This window comes from Podarcis gaigeae (assembly GCF_964106915.1).
Source record: "Podarcis gaigeae genome assembly, chromosome: 10".
In the NCBI taxonomy this organism is placed as follows: domain Eukaryota; kingdom Metazoa; phylum Chordata; class Lepidosauria; order Squamata; family Lacertidae; genus Podarcis; species Podarcis gaigeae.
Genome location: NC_139686.1, coordinates 4,073,086 through 4,096,200, shown reverse-complemented (window position 1 = coordinate 4,096,200; position 23,115 = coordinate 4,073,086). Strand labels below are relative to the sequence as shown.

At 48.0% G+C, this 23,115-nt stretch overlaps 1 protein-coding gene across 2 annotated transcripts; it reads right to left on the bottom strand.

Moving 5' to 3' along the window:
* Positions 1–3,204: 3,204 nt before the first annotated feature.
* LOC310826117 (alpha-N-acetylneuraminide alpha-2,8-sialyltransferase-like) lies at positions 3,205–18,497 on the bottom strand. Of its 2 annotated transcripts, none has more exons than XM_083700749.1 (8): positions 18,331–18,497; positions 15,248–15,362; positions 13,491–13,571; positions 9,614–9,766; positions 9,350–9,491; positions 8,087–8,199; positions 6,685–6,774; positions 3,205–4,800 (listed from the first exon to the last, which is right to left on the bottom strand). In XM_083700749.1, the coding sequence occupies exons 1-8, from the start codon at positions 18,437–18,439 to the stop codon at positions 4,377–4,379; spliced, it is 1,227 nt and encodes a 408-aa protein (XP_083556875.1). In that variant the 5' UTR covers positions 18,440–18,497; the 3' UTR covers positions 3,205–4,376. The 2 variants fall into 2 exon arrangements, with proteins under 2 accessions (XP_083556875.1, XP_083556874.1); XM_083700748.1 differs by having other exon boundaries at positions 18,334–18,485.
* Between the last annotated feature and the right edge of the window lie 4,618 nt (positions 18,498–23,115).

The window sequence follows — 23,115 nt, the reverse complement described above, 5'->3', positions numbered from 1 at the left end:
GGACCTACTGGGGAGCGTTGCTGAGTTGTACGTTCATTTCCTGGAATAAAAAGACAACTTCACTGACAACAGAGCTCTGCCTCTTTTGTGCCAACTTGCGTCTATCTCCGGCCCTGATAGCCAGATGTTCTGGACAGCAACAACTGTCATCAGCCCCAGCCAACGCCCAGCTGGGTTGTCCGAAAACATCTGGAGGGCAACAGGTTGGCTAAGGATGCTGTAGAAGCTCCCCCAACGTCACGCCATGTGTGAGCTGTCGATTCTCATCCCAAAACACCCCCAGTGGGATGCCCTTGAAGTGTTGCTGGACTCCCTCTCCCATCAGCCCCAGACAGTGTGGCCGATGGCCAGGGAAGATGGAAACTGTAGTCCAGCAGCATCCAAATAATAATAATAATAATAATAATAATAATAATAATAATAATAATAATTTATTTGTACCCCGCCCATCTGGCTGGGTCTCCCCAGCCACTCTGGGTGGCTTCCAACAAAGATGAAAGATACACTAAAATGTCACATATTAAAAACTTCCCTGAACAGGGCTGCCTTCAGATGTCTTCTGAATGTCAGGTAGATGTTTATCGCTTTGACATCTGATGGGAGGGCGTTCCACAGGGTGGGTGCCACCACCAAGAAGGCCCTCTGCCTGGTTCCCTGTAACTTGGCCTCTCGCAGTGAGGGAACCGCCAGAAGGCCCTCGGAGCTGGACCTCAGTGTCCGGGCAGAACGATGGGGGAGGAGATGCTCCTTCAGATATACTGGACCGAGGCCGTTTAGGGCTTTAAAGGTCAGCACCAACACTTTGAATTGTGCTCAAATGGCACCATCTTAGATATCTCAGCAGGTGTCAGATCCTGAAGGAGAGCAAAAACGCCCGCGAAGCTGAAGGATGGAGAGGTTGATTGCCCCAAGGTGTGTCAGCAACGTGGACCACTTTTTGAAAGCAAGGCTCTTGGGCAAAGCAGCATCAAACCTCCCCTCACCTAGCCAGGAGCTCACCCGTGCTACTTCTGCAACTGCTCAGTCGAAGCCACATCCCTGGGGCTGGATGCGTGTCCCAGGGGGCCTGGGGACACCCTGCCCCAGAAGGACCAAGGCCAAAGAAAGCCCAGGGCTACCCCAGTGTCTCACCACCAGCCCTTCCTCTGCAAGCCTGTTGGTGGCTGTGCTGCAATATAACATGAATGTATGATAGAAGCAACTGTTGTCTTCCTTGCGTCTTGGGTTGGTGAGTGCAAGGAAGCTCACGCCAGAAGCTATGTCTAAAGGAGGTCCGAGAGGACATCCTGTTACAGAGGAGGAGGAGGAGAAAGCCAATCCATGCCACCTCGTCCGTTTGTATTTTGAAATTAAAAAAAGCATTTTAAAATAAAAAAAATGCCAGATGATCTTTGTGTCCATCCGGGGAGAAGTTCTGGGACAGGGTTTGGCTGCGACGTCCCAGAATTTGCTCAGAGTTGCAGCCAGCTCACGACTTGCAGAGACCACAGGTGTGGGGTTTTTTTTTTTGGGGGGGGGTGTGTCATGTGGAAGTTTTTAATCTTCAATGCTTTATTGTGTTTTTAATAGAGCCGCCCAGAGTGGCTGGGGAGGCCCGGTCAGATGGGAGGGCTATAAGTAATAATTTGTTATTAAAATTATTATGGGTGCTGCAGGGGATTCTGGGCATAGCTGTCAACTTGTCCCTTTTCTTGCGAGGAATCCTATTCGGAATAAGGGAATTTCCCTTTAAAAAAGGGAAACGTTGACAGCTATGATTCTGGGGCACAGCCTTGCCTTGCAGGTAGTTGTGCAAGAAGCAAGAATCTGTGTGCTGAGGTTGGCACAGTGAATGCATTTTGAACAGTGCCATTCTAGGCATGGCCATAGGCTAGCTGCTTCCAGATGTGTAGTTGCAGTGGGATCAGTGGGACTCACACGCCCAAGCTTTCTTTCTGGCATCCACACATCTGCAAAAAAATGTGAGCCCATGTTCCTGACCGCTACTTAACCTGGATTTACCCTTTCACGAGAGTGTGAGCACAGTGTGCTGGGCCCGGGGGTGACCCAAGTAACGCGGTCCAGGTCCAGTTCCGAATCCAAGGGTTCCACGAGGAGCCAGTCCAACAGGGCTAAGGCAGGACACAAAGGCAGGAAACTAGGTCAGGCGAAGGGTCTCAGGCAGGATCTATTATACAGCAACGTTGCTCCTGGAACCTGGGGCGGGGTCCGGCCGCCTTTTATCTCTGACGGGGTAACGGCTGGTCCTGATCCCCCGGTGACTCACCTCCCTGTCTCGCCTGAAGGCAAGCACTCCTCCTGCGAGTACTCAGGTCTCTCCTTCTCTCAGACCTCAGTCTCTGCAGCTCGGGAGACGTTGGTGGGTTACTAGACCCAGAGGCCACCTCAGCCTCTCCGGACCCAACTGGTAGTGGAGCAGCTGTGAGTGATGGCCCAGCTGGAGGTAACAAGGTCATCCCCACATCTGGAGCCAGGGCAGGCTCAGGCCCCGGACTCGGCCTAGCTGGTGTTTTCTGCAGGGGAACCTGTGCAGACTGGGACTCTTCAGGATCAGGCCCCAGACTTGGTTCAGATGCCACCTGGGGCACAGGATCGAGTGTGGACTGAGACTCCTCCTGTTCCGAGCCCGAGTCCTAGGCCATCACACTGAGTTTGTAATCTCTGTTAGAGTTTGTAATCTCTATTTGAGTTTGCAATCTTTATTAGAATACATACATTTGAACGGATTAGTTTTTGTTTCTATCGACTATTGAATTGTGAGTAGAAGAAGAAGAAGAAGAGTTTGGATTTGATATCCCGCCTTTCACTCCCTTTAAGGAGTCTTAAAGCGGCTAACATTCTCCTTTCTCTTCCTCCCCCACAACAAACACTCTGTGAGATGAGTGGGGCTGAGAGACTTCAGAGAAGGTCACCCAGCAGCTGCATGTGGAGCGGAGACGCGAACCCGGTTCCCCAGATTACGAGACTACCGCTCTTAACCACTACACCACACTGGACCCCTCCCACTATGGAAACTTACACTGGCCTGAATTCTTGGTGTGCTTTTTTCTTAAGATGACTGACCTCCCACTTCCACTATAAGTCCCCCTCTTGACTCTAGTGGGGAAGCTGAACAAAGACCTTTGCAGACGCCAGCTGAGGCTTCGGAGTTTAATGAAGACTTAAGTTCTATGCAAGCTGAGTTGCTGTTGGGGAAAGCAGAGCTGCGCTTGTATCAAGTTTTATTTCAGAACCTCTCTGATTTCTCTTTACACTTGTTTCTGAAGATCTGGACAGACATGAACCTGGGCCCTGCGGCCTCAACAGAACACATGAAAACAACAACTAACAACACAGTAAAAGTAGGATTGGTGTGGAAAGCAGGTTGGGGATCAGACTGCCTATTGCTCCGCTATAAATCTGGGAAGTGTGTTTCTGCTTCCCTGGCAAGGGCAACTTTCTGCCCAGGCATCCAGCAATGCGCTTTGATGTGCTCCAAAACTAACCGAGTAGTTTCCCAAAGAGCTGAGATGAAGAAGGCAGCGCAACGGCCAGTTCCTGCTCTCCGCCGCAGACATCCCACAAACACAACAAACGCCAACGAAACCAAGAAACTCTACCAAGGGAAATTGTCACTTCCGGTGACGGTGGTTGAAGCTGCTTCCCGGCTTCCGAATCTTTAGGAGCAGCCAGAATAAGCGGCTGAGGTTTGAACGCCCTTGCACTGCAGAAAAAGCTTGGGGGCGGGGTTCCTTGTACCCCCGTCTCTGGGGCTGGGAGACTGTCCCCTTCAGGAATGCACCAACGACCTCCCTTATCCGGGGACAGGGAAACCTCCATTTGCGTGGCCCCGCAGCTAGCCAACCCTACCCATTTGGCCCATGAGACCATTTTGACCACTTGCGGCAAAGGCAGAGGGCCAGGAACAGGGAAAGAAGACGCAGCTTGGTCGAAAGGGGGCTTTGCAAGCCCTGACAACCAGCTGGTTCTCTAGACTGAAGGGCTAAGTTATGGGGATGGGTCCTAGATGTCCACTGCCTAACGCTTATTTCTGGGGTGCAGGGACGCACGTCAACCTCCGACTCTTCGTTCAGGCTGTTCACAGAACTCTACTCTCAGAAAAAGAGCAGGGGAACAACGTTAGCCTTCTGAAAGGACCCCCTTTTCCCCATTTCGGGAGACTCTGGTAGTACTAAACAACCCTCTAGAAGTCCGTGGGGTCCCTCCAAACGGTATCACCGGACTCCAGTTCCCATCATCCCTGGTGGAAGATGGAAGATGGAGTCCAGCAACACCGAAAGCAACACCGAAAGCTTCTCCAAAATGGCTTGCCCACGCCGGAACTGAAGTCTGCGAGGAAACGCAACGCCAGAGAGAGAGAGAGATTTCCCTGTCCCTCACTGACATTTGCCCAGCCGCAGTCTCAGGATGCCCTGCAGGTACATCTTCAGGTAGCAGGAGAACTCGCTGGGCCTGATGCGCACCTGGGTGTGGCGCGGGAAGGGCTGGCCACTCAGGCTGTGCGCGAAGGGCCAGAACCCGTAGAGAGTGATGCGCTGGCAGAGCTCCAGAGCCAGGCTGACGAAGGCGAAGTTGGGCGAGAGGCACTCGGGCTGGAAGCCCTCGTGGGTCCAGTAGCTCCCTAGGGCATCCAGGTACTGGGGGTTCAAGAATGAGGCCCGCTGCAGCACGTCTGAGTCCTCCAGCGGGTGCAGAGGGGGGTTCCTGGCGCGGCTTTCGAGGGTGGGAAGGAGCAGGAGGAGGGAATCCCGGTAGGGGCGCAGGGCATCCGCAAGACGCTTCCGCTGGGAGCCCTGGTACCTGTGGGTGGAGGAAAGGAGAAGCAAGCTGCCTTCAGAAAACAAGTAACACATGTGTGGGGATGCATAATAATAATACAGTGGTACCTCGGTGTCAGGGAACTGACATCAGAGCGAGAGGCGGAGGCAGGGCTCCAGAGCGATGCCGGAGAGGGGACCAGCAGGGGGGAAGGAATTCAGCGCAACACCAGTAGAGAAGGGAGGGAGATGGAGGAATTGGAGACTGGTCTCCAAGACCCTGCATCAGAGACTAGTGGAGAGAGCGCTGGCACACCCCTGCCTTCCCCTTACTTGCGCAGACGAGTTCCGCGCAGGCAAAGTAGGAGGAGACTTGGCGTCAAACAGCTCTTATGCTGGAAAAGGTTCAAGAAACGCCCACTGACAGATTCTGCAAGCGACTGACCGGCCACGGAGTGTGGGCTGGCAGCCAAGGCATGGTGAACCAGGCAATCGAACACAACTAGCAGGCAACTTACGCACAAGTAACCCCTTACAACCATTACACTCAGGTTATGGAGGGACACGGGTGGCGCTGTGGGTTAAACCACAGAGCCTAGGACTTGCCGATCAGAAGGTCTGCGGTTCGAATCCCCGTGACAGGGTGAGCTCCCGTTGCTTGGTCCCTGCTCCTACCAACCTAGCAGTTCAAAAGCACCTCAAAGTGCAAGTAGATAAATAGGTACCGCTCCAGCGGGAAGGTAAACGGCATTTCCGTGCGCTGTTCTGCTTCGCCAGAAGCAGCTTAGTCATGTTGGCCACATGACCCGGAAGCTGTACGCCGGCTCCCTCGGCCAATAAAGCGAGATGAGAGCCACAACCCTAGAGTCGGCCATGACTGGACCTAATGGTCAGGGGTCCCTTTACCTTTACCTTGGGTTACAGACACTTCAGGTGTTAGATGCTTCACATTACAGACTAACCCAGAAATAGTACCTCGTGTTAAGAGCTTTGCTTTAAGAACAGAAATCGCACGCAGTGGGAGGCCCCATTAGCTAAAGTGGTACCTCAGGTTAAGAACACTTTCAGGTTAAGAACGGACCTCCAGAACGAATTAAGTTCTTAACCCGAGGTACCACTGTAATAGTAATAATAATAATTTATTTATACCTCACCCATCTGGCTGGATTTCCCCAGCCACTCTGGCTGGCTCCCAACAGAATATTAAAAACATGATAAATACATCAAACGTTAAAAACTTCCCTAAACAGGGCTGCCTTCAGATGTCTTCAAAAAGTCAAGATATTTGTTTATTTCCTTGACATCTGGTGGGAGGGCATTCCACAGGGCGGGCGCCACCACTAAGAAGGCCCTCTGCCTGGTTCCCTGTAACCTCACTTCTCACAGGGAGGGAACCGCCAGAAGGCCCTCGGCGCTGGACCTCAGCGTCCGGGCAGAATGATGGGGGTGGAGACGCTCCTTCAGGTATACTGGACCAAGGCCATTTCCACACCGGGTACCACCTGACCTTGCTATGCCACTGAGTCCAACATGGCCCTGATAAATCCAATCGCTCTTCTGATGTGCTGAGACCCCTTTCACTGGTGCACAGAAGCCCTTTTTCGGACATCATTTATGCACAAGGCCCTTTTTAAACAATTAAATCACGAGCTTTTATCAAACAGCATTAGCTGTTTCTTGAGCTGCTTGGTTTTGTGCTATTCATGTGCTGTTGTGTGTTGGTTTTTTTTTTTTTAACATTTTGCTGATTTTTAAATACTTTGCTTTTCTGGCGAGCTACGCTGAGCTCAGTGTCGCTCTTGGGAGAGCAGGCCAGTATCAGTTTGGACCTAATTTGGGGTGCTCAGCGTTGCCAACTGTACCTGCTCCCCAAATGGACAAGATGTCTCGGCGTGCCACCCCCTCTCCGGCCCCCCACTCCTCTTACTTAGAGTCCAGGCTGCTGAGGTTCAAGGCCACCAGACTTGTCTTGGACCCCACATCTTCCGAGGAATTCTTGGCTGGAGGCAAACTGAACCTGGATTGCAAGAGGAGAGGGTGAGATGGAAGAGGAAATCAAAGTCTGCGTCAGCTCTCAGATAAACACTCTCCTATTTATTTATTTCATAAAATGTAGGAGATAGGCTGTTCCACCTTCCCGATTGTAATGGTTATATGGGGTTGCTCGTGCGTAAGTTGCCGCCACTCCTGGTTAGGTAGCCTGGTTAAACCTTTTCTGTCTGGACAGCCCTTCACTTCGTGGCTGTTCGGTCGCTAGCAGAATCCGTCAGTGGGCGTTTCTTGAACCTCTTCCAGCAAAGAAGTTCTTTGACGCCAAGTCTCCGCCTACTCTCCGTGCGCGGAAGTCTTCTGCGCAGGGTTGGTGTGGGCAGCGGAGGACCCGTGCTCTCCCCGCTGGTCTCCGGCGAGGAGTCCTGGAGCCCCCTCGCCGATTCCCCCATCTGCCCCCCTTTATCCCTGGTGTTACGCTGATTTCCTTCCCCAGCCGATGAGCTGCCTCTCTCCCTGCTGGGCCCTTCTCCAGCATCGCTTTGGAGCCTTGCCTCCGCCTCTAGCTCCGATGGCAGTTCCCTGACACCAATATTTAGCTGTTATAATCTTAGTATAAGGTTACCAGCCGTCCCCATTTCCCGGGGACGGTCCCCGGATTTACAAATCAGTTCCCCTGACAAAATCCTATCATTTCTACTGAAGTTGAAAAGCGCCCCCTGGATTTATTGAAAAAAATCTGGTAACCTTATCTTAGCAGCAGGTTGAATGTTATTTTTGCATCATTTTCCAGAATAGTGCCTTACATTCCAGGGGTATTGATGGCATCGTAACATATCAAGGAGGGATGCGGGTGGCGCTGTGGGTTAAACAACAGAGCCTAGGACTTGCCAATCAGAAGGTCGGTGGTTCGAATCCCCACGACGGGGCGTTCTCCTGTTGCTCGATCTCAGCTCCTGCCAACCTAGCAGTTCGAAAGCACGGCAAAGTGCAAGGAGATAAATAGGCAGAAGCAGCTTAGTCATGCTGGCCACATGACCCGGAAGCTGTACGCCGGCTCCCTCGGCCAATAAAGCGAGATGAGCGCCACAACCCCAGAGTCGGCCACGGGGATTCGAACCGCCGACCTTCTGATCGGCAAGTCCTAGGCTCTGTGGCTTAACCCACAGAGCCACCCGCGTCCCAAAACACCCCGGTAGGCTGGCCTAAACAATTTTTTGGCCCAAAGGGTTACACAGCAAAGGCGCTTGCCTGATCTCAATTGGCAGGGTGTTCACAAGTGTAGTAAGGAACATTCCCCCTACCTCAAGGGCTCTGAATCACTCTCAAATAAGAGTTACCTGATTACGAAGTCTGCCTGGTCGATCTCTTTCCCGCAGCGGCTTCTCTGCAGGATCCCGCCATTGCCCACCACGGCACAATGCTCGTACTGAACTTCCGAGAAGGTGGATCTCTGGAGGTTTCGAGGGGAAAGGGAGAGATTTCGAAACATCTGTGTCTTATCTTAAAACGTTTTCAGAATCGGCGTGTGAAAGAAACGCTGGGCATCCCTGTGTCCGTGCGGGGGGGGGGGGGGGGGGGCGTTTGGCCAAAGGCTGATTCCACCCTGGGAGACCCCAAGGCTTTGTTATAAGAATTCTAAGGTCTCAAATATAGAAGAAATATTCATAAATGCACACACATCTAAATATAAGAGCCATGTGAAATAGTACGGAAGAGCAATTCTGAAGCCATTTTGAGCTCCTTGCCAAGGAAGGGAATTATAATAATACAGTGGTCCCTTGGTTCTCAAACTTAATCCGTTCCGGAAGTCTGTTCCAAAACCAAAGCGTTCCAAAACCAAGGTGAGCTTTCCCATAGAAAGTAATGCAAAACAGATTAATCCCTTCCAGACTTTTAAAAACAACCCTTAAAACAGCCATTTAACACGGATTTTACGATCTAACGAGACCATTGATCCATAAAATGAAAGAAATAAACAGTGTACTGCAGTCACACTATCGATCAATCAATCAGTTGCGGTACTGGGTTTCACACAGTCAAACACACACAAAGAGCCGCAAAAACGCAAAATAAATAGCAAAAACCTCGGCGTAACACTCAAAACAGAAGTGTGGCGCTCAAAACGGAGAACGTCCAACTTCCAAAAAAAGTTCACAAACCAGAACACTTGCTTCCAGGTTTGCAGTGTTTGCATTCCAAGTTGTTTGAGTACCATGGCGTTTGAGAACCAAGGTACCACTGTAGTAGTGGTAATAATAATAATAATTTATTATTATTTATACCCCGCCCATCTGGCTGGGCTTCCCCAGCCACTCTGGGCAGCTTTCAACCAAATATTAAAATACAGTAATGCATCAAACGTTAAAAGCTTCCCTAAACAGGGCTGCCTTCAGATGTCTTCTAAAAGTCTGGTAGTTGTTTTTCTCTTTGACATCTGGTGGGAGGGAGTTCCACAGGGCAGGAGCCACCACCGATAAGGCCCTCTGCCTGGTTCCCTGTAACTTGGCTTCTCGCAGGGAGGGACCTCAACATCCGGGCAGAACGGTGGGGGTGGAGACGCTCCTTCAGGTATACAACAACAACAACAGTCTTCCCAGCACCTCAGGGAGCAGGTCCACCAGCTCAGGTGTCACGGGCACTTTTTGTCCATCCTTCCCCAAAACGATGTTTGATCCCAGAGGGGTGTTTTCCTTGGTGAGGATGAGCAAGGAGGAAGCGTTGCAACAGTGCCCCAGTTCTGCCCTGCAAAGGGAAGGGAAGGCAGGTTAGGGATGCGCCGGCAATGGCAGGTGGTCCGCACACACCCTCACCTGTCGCCTCCAAGGGCATCTTGCTGATCAGGTGTGTAGGAAGGGTATTTTTACCTGTACTGGGCCACAACTGCCGCATCCGGGTCCCACTGGCATTCCTCCGTGAGCAGCACGTGCTCCAAGATATTCTTGTCCTCAGTCCAGATATCCCACTTCCTGACGGCACGGATCCTTTTCTGATTCCTGGATGTCTTGCGGTACTGGAAGCTGCCGCCGGGAGAGAAAGAGAGAAGAAGATCAAAGGCTCTCACGCAGCAGGACTTCGCTTTCTGGTCAGGGCTGTGTGGAATTGCACCTGGTACCTGGTGGGTGTGCTTGTTTAATAAAATTACTACTACTACTACTACTACTACTAATATTTTTCGAAAAGGTTATGCAAGATGGCTGCAAAATACAGTGCTACCAGACAGGATGGGATGGCAATATGCACAGACAATGCACATTTGCACATCACAGCCAAACGCAGACATGAAATGAAACTAGGGTAAATAAACCGCAGGTAGGCGGTGTGGAAGGTAGAGACTGGAACTTGTATTTTGTTTTGTTTTGTTGTTTGTTCATTTATTTATTAAATGTGCATGTTGCCCTTTATCTGTAGACCTTGGGGCATTCTATCACCTATCTATCTATCTATCTATCTATCTATCTATCTATCTATCTATCTATCATCTATCATCTAAATCTATCTGTCTATATCTATCTATCTGTCTATCTATCATATCTATCTATCATCATCTATCTATCATCTATCTATCTATCTATCTATCAATCATCTATCTACTATCTATCATATCATCTATCTATCATCTATCTCAGTGTTTCCCAACCTTTTTTGGGCAAAGGCACACTTGTTTCATGAAAAAAATCTCGAGGCACACCACCATTAGAAAATGTTTAAAAAATTAACTCTGTGCCGATATTGACTATATATAAAGTAACTCTCTTTAATAGGAATCAAATAAACACAAAGAAAGTATTTTATAATTACTTTATTATGAAATAGTAAGTAAACAGAAATATGAAAAATTATAAAATACTTTATTCAGTGCGCAACCTGGGCCTGTTTGGCTGAACACAAAGCTGATATTCTGGCTGGAATCGAAGAAAGACACACACGTAGCTCTTCGTCAACAGCTCTCAGTCTCTCTCTGTATTTAGTTTTTATAGCAATCATGCTTGAAAAGCTCAACTCACAGAGATATGTAGTGGAAAATGGGAGCAATGTCAAAATAGCTTTGTTTGCCAGAAGGGGGAACTCCTTGGCAGTTTCCAACCAAAAACTGTCCAAAGGTAGATCAGCAAATCTTAGCTTGAAACCACGATTTTGTCTCAGTTCAGTTAGTTCCTCCTGCTCCTGTAAAGTCATGTCCTTTCCACCAACTGATGCTGAGCTATAAGGGTCCCTAACCCAGTCAAGGCATTCAGTGGAGACTGAAGAGAAATAAAATGACAACTTCCCCTCGAGAGTTTTTAAATGTTTACCTATTATCTCACACAGTGCAGCAGTGTGAACACCTTGCCATTGCTTGGTGAGTGTGAACATTTCAAGATTGCCACTTTCCACGTGTTGATGCCAGAGTTGCACCTTTGAACGGAATCCATTTATTTTATCTGTACTTGTAAGCAGGTTTTCATTTCGGCCTTGCATTCGTGTGTTCAGTTCATTCAGATGATGAAATATATCTGCCAGGTATGCCAGCCTTGCACACCACTCATCACTTGCAAGCAGCTTTGCGTAATCTGACCTCTCATTTGTCAGAAACACTTTAAGTTCCTCCCGCAGCTCATACACACGAACCAAGACCTTGCCACGCGACAACCACCGGACCTCCGTATGAAACAGCAAGGTTTTATGCTTCGCTCCCATCTCCTCACACAAAGCTGCAAATATGCGACTTTTCACGGGTCGTGACTTTACAAAGTTTACCATGCGCACAACATCATCCAACACATGAACTAGGTCTGCTGGTAAAGTCTTGGCTACGAGGGCCTCACGGTGCAAAAAACAATGCGTAACAATCACATCTGGATTTCTTTCCTTCACTCTGCTTACAAAGCCTTTGGTGTGCCCGACCATGGCTGCAGCTCCATCGGTGCAGACACTTGTGCAGTTTTCCCACTTAAGTCCTCCTTGTTCAAGGTATTCTGATGTGACCCGAAAAATTTCTTCTCCTGTTGCTTTTTCTGGCAATGCCTTGCAGAAAAAGAAGTTTTCTCTAATTGCATCACCATCAACAAAACGCACATTGGCCAAGAGTTGAGCATGTCCACTGATATCAGTAGACTCGTCAAGTTGTAATGCAAATTTCTCACTGCTATGGATCTTTTCCAAAACCACACTTTCAATGTCTGCAGACATGTCATTAATACGTCTGGAAATTGTGTTGTTTGAGAGAGGGACTTTGGCTATTTCCTTAGCTGCTTCAGGTCCGAGCATCTCCTCTACAATAGCTTTGCAGGCGGGAAGTATTAATGTCTCTGCCACAGTGTGCAACTTTTTTGACATGGTTATAAGTTCAGCAACGTGATAGCTAGCTTTAAGACCTCTTTCATTTACCTTTGAGGTTTGTCTCATGAACGTTGCCTGTTTCTCCGTGTTTTCACGCAGGCGAACAAAATAGTCCGCATTCTTGTTTTGAAGCGAAGGGTGTTTCGTTTGGAGATGGCGTTTAAGTTTGCTTGGGACCATAGCACTGTTAGCTAGCTTTTCACCAGACACCACGCACAGTGGAATTGGTTGGTTTGCATCTCCGGTGAAAGTAAATCCAAATGAAATATAGCTTTCGCTATATTGCCTTGTGCCAGAGAATTTGCTTGAGCTAACCATCTTTGCTTTCTTTTCATGCCCACTCATACCTGGGCTCTCATCTGGCTCCAAATTTTGTTCAGAGTCCAGTTCTTTTCTTTTCAAAAACTTTTCCATCACTGCAGTATCCGGCCATCCAATTGCCACTGACAAACGGATACAGACCCCTTTTTTTTACAGCACAGCTCGCACAAATGTACACGGAACACCCTTTTCGAATTAAAACACACAGTCTCACGAGAGCAAGGAGCAGCGATTTTATATTTTACGAAAAGAAGTCGCTAGTCCTCATGGTGACAGGGTGGAAAATATTTAAAAGCAGAACCACCTTGAGGAAGGTGGAGCCATATCACATCCCGGCAGGAGGCCTAAATTGGTGGAACGCTCAGGCCCCGCCTATTCAAAGAGGACTATTAATTTGGAGAGCTGCTATCTTCCAAACTGTGAGACGACGAGGCAAAAGGGGAGCCCTGAATGGAACTTTGCGTTTTTGTCTCAACGCCGGTCTCGCGCTGCCGCTTCCCGCGCTCTCAAGGACCCGGGAGGAGGAAGGCGTGAAGGGAATCCCGAAGGCGCGAAAACCTTGCGCATGCGCAGGCCTTCTGCCTGTGACAGCCCAGTAGGCCGGCCGAAGGGAGCGGCGATGGGATGTGGGAGGGAGCTTGCTCGCCGTCCCGCGTGTGCCCGCCGCCGCCCCGCCTCTCGCCTCGCCCGCCTCCCTCCCACGGCACATCAGGCAGTGGGAAACACTGATCTAATCTATCATCTCTCTATGGATATTACATGATAAAAACAAAAACAAACCAATAATTCCCCTCCCCCAAACACATTTAAAAGGGGAATAAGATGTTAACCAGCCCAAGGCCTGGTTGAAAATGAACATTTTCACCTGGCCCCTAAAGATATGTAATGCTGGGAATTGTAGTATGGGGGGCACCGGCTTGGCGAAGGCTTAGATGGAGAGAAGGTAGGGAGGCGGTGAAGTTTTGGGAGCCGCGGGCAGGAATTGTGAGATAGGACCAGAAAAGTGATGGTAGCGGAGGTGGATTTCGGGTCGCAAGCCGGAACAAGCCCCCGAGTCAATGCGACCTCTAGCGCTGGCCACCGACCTGTGTCAATACTCACTTTCCGAAGAAAAGGTTCTTAGATTCCAGCAGCCAAATCAGTTCCTGGCATTCCTTCTGCTCTTGTATTTGAGCCCATTCTCTGGAAAAGGAAGCCGCAGGCAGAAATAATAATAATTTATTATTTGTACCCGGCCCATCTGGCTGGGTTTCCCCAGCCACTCTGGGCGGCTTCCAACAAAGACCAAAAATACACTAAAATGTCACATATTAAAAACTTCCCTGAACAGGGCTGCCTTCAGATGTCTTCTGAATGTCAGGTAGTTGTTTATCTCTTCGACATCTGGTGGGAGGGCATTCCACAGAGCGGGTGCCACCACCGAGAAGGCCCTCTACCTGATTCCCTGTAACTTGGCTTCTCGCAGGGAGGGAACTGCCAGAAGGCCCTCGGCGCTGGACCTCAGTGTCCGGGCAGAACAATGGAGGTGGCGACGCTCCTTCAAGTCTACTGGACCGAGGCCGTTTAGGTCTTTAAAGATCAGCACCATGGACTATATGGAATTGGCTGAGATGACTGGCAGAATCCGGGACCAAGGGGAAGAGTCGGTGGAAGAAGATTGGAAAAAAATTAAAGTATATCTTCAAAAATATTGTAAAATTAAGGACTGTTAGAAAGATGTTGGGAAAAGAAAATTATAATATATTAAATTAAATTACGTACAGTGGTGCCTCGCTAGACGAAAAGAATTCGTTCTGCGATTCTCTTCGTCTAACGGTTTTTTCGTCTTGCAAAGCAAGCCCATTGACAGCTTAGCGGATTAGCTCTACAGCGGTCTAGCGGCTTCTAGCGATCAGCTGTTAAGCGGCTTATCAGCGGAACAGCTGATAAGCGGCTTAAGAAAAGGGCGAAAAAAGCGAAAAAAAACCGCGGGGGGACGCAAGAGGTCTTGCGAAGCAACCCCATAGGGAAATTCGTTTTGCGAAGCGCCTCCAAAACGGAAAACCCTTTCGTCTAGCGGGTTTTCCGTCTTGCGAGGCGTTCATCTTGCGGGGCACCACTGTAAATGAAAAAAAGATTGGAAGGATTTGCTGAAAAAACGATTGGAACTAGAATACAAAATTGGGAGGTATGAGGAGGTCAAGGAAACAAGTAAAGGAAGAAAATTTGTAAAGGTTTAATCTGTTCTTTTTCTATTTTAAGTGAATGTATTTTTATACCTTTTTCTCTTTTTCTGTTATTGTTGTATTCTTTTTCTTTGTATTTTGTATTGCTTTTTTTCTTTTTGTAACTTTAAACTTTGAATAAATATTATTAAAATAAAAATAAAAATTAAAGGTCAGCACCAACACTTTGAATTGTGCTCGGAAACGTACTGGGAGCCAACGCACGTCTTTCAAGACCGGTGTTATGTGGTCTCAGCGGCCGCTCCCAGTCACCAGTCTAGCTGCCGCATTCTGGATTAGTTGTAGTTTCCGGGTCACCTTCAAAGGGAGCCCCACACAGAGTGCATTGCAGTAGTCCAAGCGAGAGATAACCAGAGCATGCACCACTCTGGCAAGACAGTGTGCAGGCAGGGAGGGTCTCATCCTGTGCACCAAATGGAGCTGGTAGACAGCCGCCCTGGACACAGAACTGACCTGCGCCTCCATGGACAGCTGTGGGTCCAAAATGACTCCCAGGCTGCACACTCAATTTTAACTCATGAGCTATTGCTGCAATCTGCTCCGATTGTATATTTTACCTTTATGGTGTTATGTTATGCGAGCTGGTCTTTGACCGTGATAAATTATCTAATTATTTAACCCTTGGAAACTTACCTTGCTCTATGCAGCAGCAAGAGCGCCACCCCCAGGAAAAGAAACAAGCAGACTGGTCCCAGCGCCAGGGACCATTTCCGGGGCAGGCAGTTCAAGGACATGATGGCACGAACCGCTGGCACCAAGAAAAATAATAATTATTATTATTTATTATTTATACCCCGCCCATCTGGCTGGGTTTCCCCAGCCACTCTGGGCGGCTTCCAACAGAATATTAAAATACATTAGAAACAAGCCTGTTTATTTTTTATTTTTTTTAAAAGTTTTTATTGTTAAAATAGTTCATCATCAATACACATATATTACAGATATACAAGCATACAAACATACATTTCATACAATCCTTAAAAGTGTTCAAACATACTTACACTCAATCCCACAAATAATTCCTTTTCCCATCACCATCCACCACCCCTCACCCCACCTTTGTGTTAGACTTCCAATCTACTCAATTGCAATTTCTTTCCACTTCTATTACTTTCTTTCACACACCTTTAGCCTAATTTCATACTTCTTTTTCTATTACACATTGTTATCCATCTTATTTAGCGTTTCAGTATTTGAAACGGAAATAATAATAATAATAATAATAATAATAATTATTATTATTATTATTATTTATTTATTTATACTCTGCCCATCTGGCTGGGTTTCCCCAGCCACTCTGGGCGGCTTCCAACAGAATATTAAAATACATTAGAAACAAGGCTATTTAGTCTGGGGAACGGAGGACAGAGCAGGGGCACAAGAAAACTGCAGAGAATATATTGTTATTATTATTATTATTTTCAGATAATTCTAAATTGAGTTTTCCATATTTAATCACATTTTATTACCTAAATCTATCACCTTAAGGATTGCTCAAACAGAGCATCGACTTCCTTGCCTCCCTCTTTCTGACTTCCAACCATCTTTTAATAAATTCTTAGCATTCCTATAACCACTTTTCCCCTTCTTTTAACATTTCACCTCATTATATGTAAAATAGCTCCTTGTTTTAACATCGCAAAACATTTCAGCTCAAACCTAGAAACGTTTTCAAAACGTTTTCTACAATTTTGAAAGCTGCAGAGGAAATATTACGTTCCGCCGCATGCCTCGTTTAATTGCAAATAAAAATTTAAAAGGGGAGTTGGCGGAGAACGGGTACCATCCTTGTACCATCACCTGAGGACCGATGGTGACAGGATGGGCAATTGCCCGGCTGAATAAAAATGGCCAGAAAATGTAAGGAGATCATATCAGCAAGCCGGTATGTCATTTAAATTATAAAACTATTAATGGCCTGCACAATGTAAAATCACTATACTGGGCCAGGGCGGGGAGTCCTGTGTCCACATCTGAGCACCACAATTTTAGAAGGATATTCACAAGCTGGAAGTTCTGCAAGACCAAGATCAGCAAACTTTTTTAGCAGGGGGCCTGTCCGCTGTCCCTCAGACCTTGTGGGGGGCCGGACTATATTTTGGAAAAAAATAATAATGAACAGATTCCTATGCCCCACAAATAAGCCAGAGATGCATTTAAAATAAAGGGACACATTCTACTCATGTAAAAACATGCTAAGTCCTGGACTGTCCAGGGGCCGGATTGAGAAAGCGATTGGGCCAGATACGGCCCCTGGGCCTTAGGTTGCCTACTGAGTTGAATAGGATCCAAAATGCAGTAGCGTGATTGGTCCTAGAACAATAGGATCCAAAATACAGCAGTCTGATTGGTCCTAGAACAATAGGATCCAGAATGCAGCATTCTGATTGGTCCTAGAACAATAAGGTCCAGAATGCAGCAGTCTGATTGGTCCGCGGGAGCCACCCAATCCAGCTCCAGGTGGAAGTGAATCCGCAACCTGATTGGCTGACAGGAGAATCCTGGAATTAGCCAATCACGTGGGGCCCATTGTGAAAATAATGTATATAAAGCAGACATTTTGGGGGAACTGGCATTCCTCACTACCATGAGCTGAATAAAGAGCATGAAATCCACACTCGACTCCGAATATATTTCTACTACCCCTGGCCAAGATCGTCAAGGATCTGGAAGCCGAGCCTGATGAGGAATGGTTGAAGGAGTAGGGGGTGTTTAGCCTGGAGAAGAAGAGACTGAGATGAGAAATGGGAGCCATCTTCCAATATCTTTCACGTGGAGAAAGCTTGTTTTCTCCTGCTCTGGAGGGTAGGAATCGAACCCAATACAGTATTATGAACCGTTTTGAAAGGCTAATCTGGTAAAGCAAAATGGGAGGAAAGGAAAGCAGGGTGTGGTTTTTGTAAACCGCTCTGAGGTCTTCTGACGACGCGGTGGCTTGTAAATCTGGTTCAATAACAACGATGAATTCATCCGAATCGATTTAACGACCTTTGATGAATTAAGCCTCCCTTTGCAACCTGGCACCCTCCTGTCGCGCTGCAATGGTTACGAGTGTGCGGGGGGTCACCCATCTCTCTGCCTCACCCACCTCGCAGGGTTGTCGTGAGCGTAACACAGAGAGAGGGAGAACTGCCTAGGCCACCTTGAGATTCCGGGAGGAAAATAATAATAATAATAATAATAATAATAATAATAATAATAATAATAATAATTACTTATACCCCGCTCTTCCGGGTTCAAAAACCGGGCTCAGGGCGCTAACAACAAATCTAAAACACTTTAAAACCCTTAATTATAAAAGCAGCATAAAATACAGTATGACAACATGAATAACAATAAAATTCTAAAATTCAATTAGAGCTAGCTGGTGGGATTTAAATGCAATAAAAGCGATAGTGGTGCAGGCTGGCGGCTAAATTTAGCAAACAGGAAGACCCCTCGTATTTCTTTATCCCCCCCCCTAAATTTATTATTTTTCCAAATTTATAGCAAACATAAAAGAAAAAACATTACATTACAAAATATTTATATAAAAAGAAACAAGTAGACAAACATTTATCTTAACTGTATTTCTTTTGGGAATGGGGGAACAAAAAAGCCCAAGCTTTTTTAGTTTTTGCTAAGAAATAGAGATGAACGGAGCAGGGTGCGCCATTTGAACCCAGGACCGAGCAAAAGAGTTCCAGCCATCCCTCCACCTGCCCCATTTTACGTACCACCAGCCCGAGGAGATGCTTGGGGGCTGCCTGCCCCACTGGGGGGTGCCTTCCCCTTGTGTGGAGCTGAGCAGGTCACCCCCAGTTCTTCCTGGCCCAATCCCCACATGCAGAAACCCTAACAAGGGAGAAGCGGAGCCATCGGAGGTCAGAGCCAAAATGGGCTCAGCCCGGCCTGTCCCCTGGGTTCTTATACCAAGCAGCCGGCCAATCAGGGACCCCCAAGAGCGGCCGTGTCCTTCTGGCCGGCCAATGGGCCACTAGCGTGCTGCTGGAGGGCGTGGCCTGCAGCAGGTTCTGGGCGTAGCTCTCATTTGAACGGCGTGGCTCTCTTCCCCCCCCCCAACAACTGCAAAGAATCATGGGAACTGTAGTTGTGGACGCCTGACTCAGAACTATGTTTCACGGCACCCAAGAAACTAGGATTCCCAGGATCATTTGCGGGGGGAAATGCACTTTCGGTGCGTGGCGTGGGAAGATAATAATAATAATAATTTATTATTTATACCCTGCCCATCTGGCTGGGCCTCCCCAGCCACTCTGGGTGGCTTCCAACAGAACACTAAAATACAATAGTCTATTAAACATAAAAAGCTTCTCTAAAGAGGGCTGCCTTCAGATGTCTTCTAAATGTCAGGTAGTTGTTCTTCTCTTTGACATCTGGAGGGAGAGCGTTCCACAGGGCAGGAGCCACCACCGATAAGGCCCTCTGCCTGGTTCCCTGTAACTTGGCTTCTCGCAGCGAGGGAACCAGAAGGCCCTCGGAGCTGGACCTCAGTGTCCGGGCAGAACGATGGGGGTGGAGACGCTCCTTCAGGTATACTGGGACGAGGTCGTTTAGGGCTTTAAAGGTCAGCACCAACACTCTGAATTGTGCTTGGAAACATATTGGGAGCCAATGCATATCTCTTAGGACCCGTGTTATATGGTCTCGGCGGCCGCCCCCAGTCACCAGTCTAGCTGCCACATTCTGGATTAGTTGTAGTTTCTGGGTCACCTTCAAAGGTAGCCCCACATAGAGCACATTGCAGTTGTCCAAGCGAGAGATAACCAGAGCATGCACCACTCTGGCAAGACAGTGCGTAGGCAGGGAGGGTCTCATCCTGTGCACCAGATAGAGCTGGCAGACAGCCTCCTTGGACACAGAACTGACCTGCGCCTTCATGGACCGCTGTGAGTCCAAAATGACTCCCAGGCTGCACACCTGGTCCTAGTGCCTATTTGCCATGTCCATTCTGTGGCTTGCAACCGAATATTAAAAACACAATAAAACATCAAATATTAAAAAATTTCCCCAAACAAGGCCACCTTCAGATGTCTTCTAAAAGTCGGATATTTGTTTATTTCCTTGACAGCTGGTGGGAGGGCGTTGCACAGGGCGGGTGCCACCACCAAGAAGGCCCTCTGCCTGGTTCCCTGTAACTTGGCTTCCCGCAGGGAGGGAACCGCCAGAAGGCCCTCAGCGCTGGACCTCAGTGTCTGGGCAGAACGATGGGGGTAGAGATGATCCTTCAGGTATACTGGGCCGAGGCCATTTAGGGCTTTAAAGGCCAGCACCAACACTTTGAATTGTGCTCTGTGCATTTCTCCAGCTACTCACCTGAATTACACGGTGCAGTCAAAAACCGCTAGCACATTTGCAACGCTAAGCAGGGTCCGGTATGGTTTCCAATTGGATGGGGGACTGCGTGTCAAGATTGGGTTGCAGAGGGTTGGACTGGATGACCCTTGGGGTACCTTCCGACTCTACAATTCTATGATTCTATTTAGCAATTTATTACTAGCTTCTGAGGGGTTAGGCCAGCCGTCGCATCGTTCATTTGCACCATTGCAGAGCATGTCAACTGGGACTGCTCGAACTCCAAGGTTGATTTGACGTCTCCAGGTGTACGGTAAAGGTAAAGGTAAAGGTACCCCTGCCCGTATGGGCCAGTCTTGCCAGACTCTGGGGTTGTGCGCCCATCTCACTTAAGAGGCCAGGGGCCAGCGCTGTCCGGAGACACTTCCGGGTCACGTGGCCAGCGTGACATCGCTGCTCTGGCGAGCCAGAGCCGCACACGGAAACGCCGTTTACCTTCCCGCTGGTAAGCGGTCCCTATTTATCTACTTGCACCCGGAGGTGCTTTCGAACTGCTAGGTTGGCAGGTGTACGGAGAAGGTGCCTATTATTTCTTTGTAGTGCCTTATCTTGTGAAACCACATTCCAAAGGTGCAGTCGCAAAATTAAAAAACGCCTGCTTCTTGGGAGAAAAGCAATGACACAGCTGGACAACATCTTAAAAAGCAGAGACATCACCTTGCCAACAAAGGTCCGTATAGTTCAAGCTATGGTTTTCTCAGTAGTGATGTATGGAAGTGAGAGCTGGACCATAAAGAAGTCTGATCGCCGAAGAATTGATGCTTTTGAATTGTGGTGCTGGAGGAGACTCTGGAGAGTCCCATGGACTGCAAGAAGATCCAACCGATCCATTCTGAAGGAAATCAGCCCTGAGTGCTCACTGGAAGGACAGATCCTGAAGCTGAGGCTCCAAGACTTTGGCCACCTCATGAGAAGAAAAGACTCCCTGGAAAAGACCCTGATGTTGGGAAAGATGGAGGGCACAAGGAGAAGGGGACGACGGAGGACGAGATGGTGGGACAGTGTTCTCGAAGCTACGAACATGAGTTTGACTCAACTGCGGGAGGCAGTGGAAGAGAGGAGTGCCTGGCGTGCTCTGGTCCAGGGGGGCACGAAGAGTCGGACATGACTAAATGACTAAACAACAACAAGAACATCTTGTGAAACCACATTCCAAAGGTGTCTGCATAAGAAAGGGATGGTCACCAATCAGAACCTGCGCCTTGGTTTTCGAACATTTCGGAAGTCAAAGAGACTTCTGGAACGGATTAAGTTTGGCGCTTTTGTCTTTGCTATTTATTTTGCTTTTTTGTTTTTGAGGCTTTTTTGGTTCATTTGTTTTTGTGACTGTGTGGAACCCAGTTCAGCTACTGATTGATTGTGTGACTGCGGAAATGGATAAAAGCCGCCCATCCAAACAATGACTATCATCAGTGCAGGTAAGGAAATAATAAGAATCTTAATTTTTATCACCTACAATACTGTCTTATTTTATAGGACAGCACATTGATTATTGTTTTCATTTTATGGATCGATGATCTCGTTAGATAGTAAAATCCATGTTAAATTGCTGTTTTAGGGGTTGTTTTTAAAAGTGAAACGGATTAATCCGTTTTGCATTGCTTTCTATGGGAAAGTGCACCTTGGGTTTGGAACGCTTTGGTTTTGGAGCAGACTTCTGGAATGGATTCCAGTGTATCTGCAAGGACATGAGCGCCGGGGACTCCTCCCTGACGAGCAGAGACATTTCACTGTGGTGGGCAGGCGCACCCTCCCTCAGCCCGCATTTGTGGCTTCCAGCCTCTGGTGGAAGGCTACAATAATAAAATAATAATAATAAATTTTATTTATATCCCGCCCTCCCCAGCCGAAGCTGGGCTCAGGGCGGCTAACAACAATCAAAATGATCCAACATTCTAAAAACATTCATTATAAAATTAATTAAAATCAAATTGATGGCAACCATTAAGCAAAATTCTGTGCAGATTGCCAGAGGAGGGGGCCAGGCTGCGCCCTGACCAAAGGCCTGGTGGAACAGCTCCGTCTTGCAGGCCCTGCGGAAAGATGTCAGGTCCCGCAGGGCCCTAGTCTCTTGGGACAGAGCGTTCCACCAGAACCTCTCTGTGGCCTGGGACCTTCAAGATGTTTTCATTTGAAGACCATAAATTTCTCTGTGGGGCATACCAGGAGATCTACAAAAGGAAAGATCTCAAAGTGGAGCCACTGTAATAAGAATTTTACGGTCTTATATATATAAAATACATGTTCATAAATGTACCAAGCAAACCACATGTCTGGAGCAGAACAGGAAGACAGTCCTGAAGCCATTTTGACTCCCAAGCTGACCAAATGTTTCTCTGCAAGGAGGGAGGAGGTGGGAAAAAAACCTTCCTCGTTACAGGAATTTAGTAGTCAGCATTTCAAAGGGTGACAGACTACAGTGGTACCTCTGGTTGCGAACGGGATCCGTTCTGGAGGCGAGTTCGCAATCTGAAAAGAGAGCAACCTGAAGTGCCGTATCTGCGCAGGTGCACTGCGCGATTTGCCGCTTCTGTGCATGCGTGTGACATCATTTTGTGAGTCTCCACATTCACAAGCGACGAAACCCGGAAGTAACACTTTCTGGTCCTTCCGGGTCGCCGTGGGATGTAACCTGAAAGAACGTAACATGAGGTATGACTGTACCAGGAAAGGCATTATCAGATAACCTGGCAGACAGGAAAAACAACAACACTCAAATTTCTGTTGTAGACCGCCTTTTCTGTGATGTAGGTATGATGTTTCTGGGGGGTGGTCTTGGGTTACAACCCTTCTGTGAGGTATGTATGATGTATGGAGGGGTGGTCTTGAGCTCCAGGGCAGGAAATTAAAAATGTCTATATAAGGGCAGGCACACCTTTGTTCTGGGTTCCTCCTCCTTTCCTGTGTGTGAGGGGAGCACCCTGTTGCAACAGATCAATAAAAATCAGGCTTACTAGCTGCTTTGCTTCTCAATATTCTCTGGTTGGCCTCTATTTTTTTCTCCTACCAATAGGGAAGCCACGTAAGGACTCTATATGGGCTCTTGGATACCCCATAAGGGAAAAAGGGCAGGTTTTGTTTACAACACCACTGAGCATCAGTCCCAGGGCAACCCAAGAGAGATCAACGGCCAAGAGCTGCGGAGG